The sequence below is a fragment of the Monodelphis domestica genome, chromosome 6, assembly GCF_027887165.1.
Source record: "Monodelphis domestica isolate mMonDom1 chromosome 6, mMonDom1.pri, whole genome shotgun sequence".
NCBI lineage: Eukaryota > Metazoa > Chordata > Mammalia > Didelphimorphia > Didelphidae > Monodelphis > Monodelphis domestica.
In genome coordinates, this window is record NC_077232.1 from 8,993,800 (window position 1) to 9,002,020 (window position 8,221).

The following is an 8,221-nucleotide window of genomic DNA, read 5'->3' on the forward strand; positions in this document are numbered from 1 at the left end:
TTGGAGCCCTGCTTGGCAGGGAGCCTACAGCAGGGGCAGGGCTTGGGCGCCCCCGGCTCACCCTGGGCACCATCGTGTTGGCCAGAATGCAGAGACCCGCCAGGATCAAGGATCCCGCTTGGGTGAGGCGCCGCCCCAGGCGGTTCATGGCGAAGAAGGCGCCCATCTTGTTGGGCATGTCGATGGCCCCGAAGAGTACCTGGACCAGGAAGATGTCGCTCCCCAGGCTCTGCAGGTCCAGGGCCAGACCGTAGAAGGTGAAGCCAAAGGCAAACCTGGGGAGAGAGGCGGCCCCTGGAGCGATGGGGTCCTCGGCAGCCGACATGCCCCTGCTGAGGGGTCCCCTCCCTTCTGGCGCTGACAGTTGGGGTTCTGAGGCTCCGCAGCCCCCACAACTGGCTGGTTTTTTCATCCCAAACCCCTTCCCAGCCTCGGGGAGCCATTCTTGGTCCGTGAGACCCCTCCCCACCCCCTCTGATGTTCTGCTCTGGGGGAGTCGCTCCCGGCTTGGGCACCCCGATCTGCAGTCCCGCCAGGTTGGCCCGGGGGCGAGGGCTCGGGTGCGCCTCCTCCCAGCTGAGCAGGCTGTGCCCCCCCCCCGCCCCCGGGAGGAGCCCCCCCCCCCCCGCGGCGGCACCCACCAGACGGAGAGCATGCAGCAGAAGCGGCCTGCACAGCTCCGGGGTTCGGAAGAGGTCCATCACGGAGGGCCGCTGCGTCTCCGGGGCCGCCAGCTCCTCCCGCATGGCGCCTAGCACGGTCTGCGGAGGGAGACACGAGGTCAGCCCCAGGAGAGAAGGAGCCCCAGGGCCGGGGCCTGGGAGAGGCGGCTCCCGCTTTCTCTGCTCCTTCTCTGGGCCTCGGCTCCTTCCTCTGAAAAGCGGGGGTTCACGATCCCTTCTAGCTCCGATCACGCAGGATCAGATCGGCTGCCCGTCCCCCAGTCTCCCGTCCCCTGGACTCCAGCTCCCTCTCTACCATCCTTCAGTAAAGACCAGGCAGCAGCGAACAGGCCCAGAGCGGCGGGGAAACCTGGGTTCAAATTCTACCTCGAATACTTACAACCTCCATGACTTTAGGCCAGTTGCTACACTACGTGGGCCTCGGTTTCCCCATCTGTCCAATGAAGCCATGGGGCCTGCACTAAGTCTCTGAGCCTGCGATCCCTGCCCACCAGGGGCACTGCGTTGTAAAGAACGTGGTGCCCTCCTGTCTTGGGGAAAACTGGTAGCCGAAGTGGAGAGAGGGGTAGGAAAGGAGCAGGACGGACGACAGAGAGAGTCTGGGGCCCCTGAGACCTGCGAGCCTCCATTAGAGGCCCAGAAGCACTGGATTGAGATCCAGGGTGCTTGGGTTCCAATCCTCTATCCCTTAGAGCATGGACGGTCAGGATTGGGTTACCAACCCCGCCGCCTGTGCTCAGTTTCCCCATGTGTAAAGTGAGGCGAAGCGTGATAGAAACAGGAGCGATTCCTGGGCTGCCTAAGACTTCATCTTCAGGCCTAGAAGAGGTCTGGATGAACAGCCTCTAGTTCAGCATCTTCCCCTGCAGATAGCTCAAAGCTGAGGCAGTGCCATCCATGTGGAGAGCTGCCACCCCCCAGGCCGGGCTGCGATCTCCCTCTGGGCTCAGTACAGCTTTGTCATGGGTGTCGAGCTGGAAGGGCTCCTCCCTTCTCCGCTGTGAGCTCCCTGGGGGCAGGCAGTGCCCCTCCCGTCCCTGGCACAGCGAAGGCATTTTCAGAATGGTTGGTTGATTGATACGCCGGAGGGCCTCTGAAGGGGCCAGCCAGGGAGGTTACGGGGCTTAAGCCACGAGAAGCTGGAGATGTTCCTCCTGGAGGAGCAAAGGCTGGGGAGAGATGCGATGGCCGGCGTCGGCATCGTTGGCATCATGGAATATCAGAGGCGTTTCCATGGGGAGGAGCCGCTCGGCATTCACTTTGCGCCAGAGGCCGGATGGCAGAGAGTGACCAGAGGCAGATCTAGGCTGAAAAGCTCCTGAGAAGTGAGGCTGCGGGAAATCGGACCGGACCGGCTGGGGAGCTCGTGGATCCCTCCCTCACTAGAGAGACCTTTGAACATGCAGAGCCCGGATGCCCACTTGTCAGACGTGGTCGAGAGTCAGGAGTGGTTTGGACTAGATGACCTCTGACGTCCCTCCCAACGCGGGGCTCTTTTTTGGAAACTGAGGCTCCGAGGCAGTAGTACGAGACTCGCTCCATGTTTCCCAGCTCCTCACAACTCTTTCCTGAACTTGTATTTGGAGGCGCAGGTCTAGCAGAATTGGCCCAGGACCCCCCAGGAGCCCAAGGCAGCGCTTCCCCACCCCAGCCCTGCCCCAGGCTGCCGCACGGACAGGAAAGGAGGTCCATGACATGGGTCCGGCCCCACTTCTCACCTCGATGGTCAGGGTGTCTCTGATGTCCTTCTTCCCGTTCATTCTTGCAACCTTCTTGAGTTCATGGAGCCCTCGGTCCATTTTGCCTGTGATGATGAGCCAGCGAGCAGACTCTGCCAGCCACCTGTTCAACACACAAGATCCACCTTCCCTGCTGACACTGAAGGAGAGAACCACATGGCCCTGTGCCCATCCTGGAATCTTGCCACCCTACTGGCTTATGTATTCTCTGAGCAAACAACCTCAGTGGGTGCGAGCAAAACATCCTGGTTGTACCAGATGGGATGGAGAGGCAATGAGCGATGGCAGAAGGAGCCTCGGACCAGCCTTGACTCCGCCACTACCTCGAACCTCAGTTTGACTATCCCCATTCCACAGCTGTGAAACCGAGCCTCAGTTTCTCCTTTATAAAATGAAAGTAGCATGTATCTTCAGTTGTTGTCTCTGCTTTTCTGGGTATTCTAAGGGATTCATGGCAAAACAATAGCCTATTTGGGCCATAGTAGGCAGCCAAAACACAGCCAGCAGCGTTGGTCTTCAGTGGATCCTCAGCGGCAGCCTTCCTGCTCTCCAAATGAGAGGAATTCCCCACCCATGTTGCTTTAGCTACAAGGAATCCATTCCAAATGGGCCCTAATGGCACTGACCATGAAGACAGAAAGAAGAGGAAGAAGGGCAGGACACAGCCAGCTGGAGAATGCACCAGTCTCGGATGGCGTACGCGATGCCCGACAGCAAGGCCTGGCCGAAGCTAACCCAAGGGCATTAATAGTCATCACCCTGGCTCTAGCCTGAGTTTTTGTCCACTCCATCACTGAAAGGAAACAGCACAAGAATGACTTCATTAACTTATTCATCCACTCGTTTAGTCATTCAGCCAAGCTTTCATCTGCTCAGTCACCCATCCATTCAATTCAATTCAGTTTGATGAACATTTACTAAGCATCTATGTCATACAAAGCACGAGATGTCCCAAGACAGAAATGAAACCGTCTCTATCTTCATGGATTTCATTTTCTCTTGGAGGAGGAGGGTTACAACCTTTACCAGGCTAGAAAGTATGAAGTATATCCAACATACTTCCAAGAGGGAGAGAGCTTACAACTGGGAGAAGGGGGAGAAGGGAGAAGGAAAAGCCTGCTGTAGAAGGTGGCTCTTGATCTGACTCCAGAACTGAATCACAGCAGTCAGTTTGATTCTCACAATTCCCCCCCTCAAGACTAAGGAAACTGTGGGCTGTTTAAATGACAAACCGAGGCATTCGTTTTTCATCCTAAAGGCAGCAGGGAAGACTTTTGAGCATAGGGAATGAAAGGATTGATCAGACCTGTGTGTTTTAGGAATTTCATTGACAGCTAAGGATCAGGGAGATGCCAGAGACAGGAATACCAATTAGGAGTCCATTACAATAGTACAGGTGAGAGAGGATGAGGGCCTGAGTTAGGGCAATGACCATAAAGAGAACAGAGCGGAAAAATATAGTAGTGCAGGGATGCTGCAGAGAGACAATGGACAAGAACTGGACAGGAGGAAGAAGTTGAGGAAGAAAGGTCAAGAATGCCTGAATTTGCACACCACAGAGAGTAAGATGGTACCTGCAGTAGAAGTGAGAGGATTCTAGAGAAAGGAACACTTTGGGGCACAAAGATAGCAAGTGGGATTTTGGACATGTAGAGTTTGGAGCTGTCCAGCAGAAAGTTGGTGACATGAGACAGGAGTCCAGGAGAGAGGTTAAGGCTAAATATATAGATATATGAGAGCTGCCTCTGTGGATGATAGTCAAACTCATGAGAGCCGATAACTTTAAAAAAAATGTGAAAGCATAGAGAAGAGGAGAAGGCTTTAGGCAACGTCTGTTAGTGGGTGATGAATGAGTCAGTTGTTAAAAAGCACATTGAGGTTTGCAAAGTGCTGTGCATATGTTATCTCACCACAACCCTAAAATAAGTAATATCATCCCCTTTTATAGATAAGGAAATTGAGGGCAGACAGGAGCTAAAAGACTCACTCAAGGTTATACGGCTAATAAGAGAATGAAGTCAAATTTGTACTCAGCTCAGGTCTTTCTAACTCCAAGTCCAATGTTCTATCCACTATGCCCTCTAGTTGCCTCTGTAAATAGATCTGATCAAGGAGACTGAGGAGAACCAAGATAGAAGCCAAAGGATATAGAGTGGGACGAGGGGTCAAGAAGAATGAGAAAAGGTCAGTCAATTATAGGTTGTGGAAAACAAGCCAATGGATTAAGATAGATTGAAGATTAGAAGAAGAAAAGAATGATTGAGGAGTCAAGGTCCTGGATGAGATGAAAGGAGATGGAATGGAGAGCACAATTGAAGAGTTGAACTTCATTAAGAGAAAGGATCACCTCTTCATTGCAACTTGGAGCAAGGGAAGAGAAGGCTTTTGGGGTCTTTGAGATATAGAATGAGAGAGAAGATGCTAAAGTCAGATGGCCCTTATTTTCTTAGTAGGATAGGAGTCAAGTTTTTCTGCAAGAGGAGGGAGGGGAGAGATGAAAGAATAGGATAAAGAGTCAGTCCTTGAAAGAATAAAAGGATTGCCATGCAGCAGTGAAGACCCAGTTGAGGTTATAGATCATAAATTTCTGGTGAATTAGAATACATTTCTGGTCAGCATGAATGAATTACTTTCTTCTAAAGTGTCCAGCAGCATGTAACCATTTGTCTATAATTTCATTTACCCATCCGTTCATCTATCCATCCATTCATCTATGAATCCATTCTTCTATCCATCCATTCATTCATTTACCCACCTACCCATTCATTCACTCATTCATCCATCGGTTCGTTGTCTCAGTCTTCCATGTATTCATCAAGCAGTTCTCTAGTCTTTTATTCAGTCATTCAACAAATATTTGTTGAGGACCTACTATGTGCTAAATACTAAGGGCATTGAAACTGAGCACAACAGACTAGTATGGGAGATGAGGTGTGGACACCGAAAAAACAATGCCATTTTAGAAGGTGAGAAGTGTATGAGGACGGAAATGAGACCAGATGGAAAGCTGGCATCTAGCTGAGGAGGGGGTACAGAACTTGGGGAAATCCACAGAAGAAGGGACATTTGTGGGGAGTCCAAGAGGCCTGGTTTCAGGTGGGTCCATGGGGCCATACTTACAGAGCGTCCCTGTATTCATCATGATGCCAGCCACAGCGAAGGCTGATAGAAAACGGAGGCAGCAGTAAAGGGAGAAGTTGGGGACAGCAGCACAACAGGTGCCACTGATGGCCATCTGCAGGTAACACCAGCTCAGTACCAGCCTCCGCCCAAACCTGTTGTGACACAGGAAGTGAGTCTGGTGCCACGAGGCAGGACAAAGACACCTTGGCACGGGGACGGATGGGCTGGGGTCCCCCAGGATTCCGGGCCCTGGTGCTGAGGGATCTGGATGGAGCTGGGGGGAGCGAGAGTGGCTCAAACACTCACCTGTCGGAGACAGGGCCACATATAACAGCTCCAGTCATAATGCCAGCCATGTATATGGATTGAGCCATGGGCTTCAGGAATTGCCAGTCGCACACCATATCCCACTGCGTTGGAAGGGAAGCCCACAGCAGAAATTGAAAGAAATGACTTCATAGAAGCCTTAGAACCTGGGATGTCAGGGCTGGGAGGGATCTCAAAAACCATCTTGTCAACCTCTTCGTTTCACATGGACAGAAACTGAGTCCCAGAGAGCGAAGTGCTTCCCCAAGCTCACACGGAGTAATGGTAGGGCTGGACCTCGAACCCAAGGCTTTACATCACTCGTTAGGTCCATTAGACTGAGAGTAGAAGGGGTCAGGAGGAGTGTGATGGGAGGGAAATCCTTTCAGTCCTAAACTAGCCATTTGGAAGGTGCCCAGCTCTGTGAGTGTTAAGTGAATCATAAAGGGGAGGGGAGGGGACTCGGAGAGAGGAAGCGAGGGACAAGGGAAGGGAGCCCTGACCTTGGACACGATGGTGGACGTGAAGTCGCTACGGTCATAGACCCAGCCATCCAGGCAAGGCTCTGTACCCGCTCCACTTGCGTTTGGGGCCGATTCGTTGAGTTCCAAGAGCTGCCACTGTGGATGGAGGAAGCGACGGCAGCTCTCCGGCTTCTGGTGTTTGTCCAAGGGGATGGAGACCCTCAGGAGGGCATCGGGACCCAGACCCCTGGCGACGAGGGCAGAAGCACTGGCATTGTCCAGCAAGGGAACCCAGCAACGATGGGGGGGAATAGCCGCCGTGAAATTTTCCAGCAGATTGTGAGTGGTAAGACACATGATGGGTATGACCAGGGAGACGATCTGAAAGATCTGAAACCTCCCCAAGCTGCCCACTTGTTCCAGGAGCTCTGCAAAGGCCATGGGCAACCAGCTGGGGATGCCACAGGGACCCAAGGACAAGGTGGGTCCAGCGTGAGGCAAGCTTGTGTAGACACCAGCCCCAGGATGCAGTGTGGTGTGGCTGATAAAAAAAAGAGCTCTGGATAGAATCAGAGGTCCCCAGGCCTGGTCCCAGCTCTCCAACTCACTCCCTAGGTGACCTTGGGCAAGCCATACCCCCTCTACGGGCCTCAGTTTCCATATCTGTAAAAGAAAGGCGAGAGACTAGGTGGCCAGCCCTAAATCTTACCACGCTCTGATTGGGTGGTATTGACTTGGACCCTTGTTCCCTTCTGATCCAGACCTTCACAGCCACCCTCCCACTTACTGACCTGGTGCTGAGGCTGGAGTTCAATTGTCTAGGAGAGATCTTGGGGATCAGGACCCTCTCGGAGACTCTGTTCACCTGGGCCAGAAGGATCCTGGTGGTTCCTGGCCCAAAGCGAGGGAGGGTCAGCCCGTAGGAAATGCTGGACTTTGTAATCCGTGGGAACGCTGAGATTCAAGGAGAGGAGATTTTGCCAAGCTGCCTCTGTGTCCTGGATCACCCTGTTACTAAATTACATTTGGGGAACAGAGTTTAGTCCTGCTCCTCTCCTGGTTAACCCTGAGGTTAACCAGCCCTGGCGCAGGGGATGATGTCAATGAACATTTCACCCACAACCTTCCAGTTGCCTACCCAGCTGGTGGGGTGTGTCTGCCGGAAGACTCCAGGCCAGGAGAAGCCGGAACTGTTCTCTCTAATCTGACCCTGTGTCCCATGACCCTTAAGGCCAGGGAGTTCTTTTAACTGTCCAGTCCAATCCCCTTTTTTGTTTGTTCTTTTTAAACTCTGACCTTCCATCTTAGAATCAATACTGTCCATTGGTTCCAAGGCAGAAGAGCAGTAAGGCAATGGAGGTTAAGTGACTTGTCCAGGGTCACACATAGCTAGGAAGTTTCTGAGGTCAGATTCGAACCCAAGACCTCCTGTCTCTATCTCTAGCTCTCTACCCACTGAGCCACTTCTCAATCCTTCTTGCTTCAGTGAAAAGTCTATGTTTTCCTTCTCTTTTTGGCACCGTGGAAAGAGAACAGGACTGGGAAACTGATGACCTGGGTTTCGATCTTGCTGTTTCCTACTATTTGTGGCACCCTGGGCAAGTCCTTTTTCCTAACTGAGCCTCAGTTTTCTCCTATGGAAAATAGGAGGTTCCTTTTAAAAAATGATTTTTATGATGATGCGGAATACATTTCCGTATTGATCACTTGTGAGAGTGCACTCGTACCAAACTAAAACCCTGAATAGGCTGACGTGAAAGATAGTCTGCTTGGATCAGCAGTTCTTTCTCGGGAGGTGGAGAGCCTTCCTGGTGCGAAGCCCTTCAGGATTGTCCCAGGTCACTGCATTGCTGAGACTAGTCAAGTTTTCACAGGTAATCGTGGTCCAATATCGCTGCTCCTACGT

At 52.4% G+C, this 8,221-nt stretch overlaps 1 protein-coding gene across 1 annotated transcript in view; it reads right to left on the reverse strand.

Moving 5' to 3' along the window:
- The window catches only part of LOC100031325 (solute carrier family 22 member 12), an 11,481-nt gene extending 4,054 nt beyond the window's left edge, over window positions 1-7,427 (reverse strand). The window contains 10 exon segments of the mRNA XM_056801487.1: window positions 62-275; window positions 642-761; window positions 2,402-2,525; window positions 3,049-3,079; window positions 3,082-3,156; window positions 3,159-3,215; window positions 5,543-5,697; window positions 5,852-5,955; window positions 6,355-6,856; window positions 7,107-7,427. Coding sequence (XP_056657465.1) covers window positions 62-275; window positions 642-761; window positions 2,402-2,525; window positions 3,049-3,079; window positions 3,082-3,156; window positions 3,159-3,215; window positions 5,543-5,697; window positions 5,852-5,955; window positions 6,355-6,756 — 1,282 coding nt within the window. The 5' untranslated portion in view covers window positions 6,757-6,856; window positions 7,107-7,427.
- Between the last annotated feature and the right edge of the window lie 794 nt (window positions 7,428-8,221).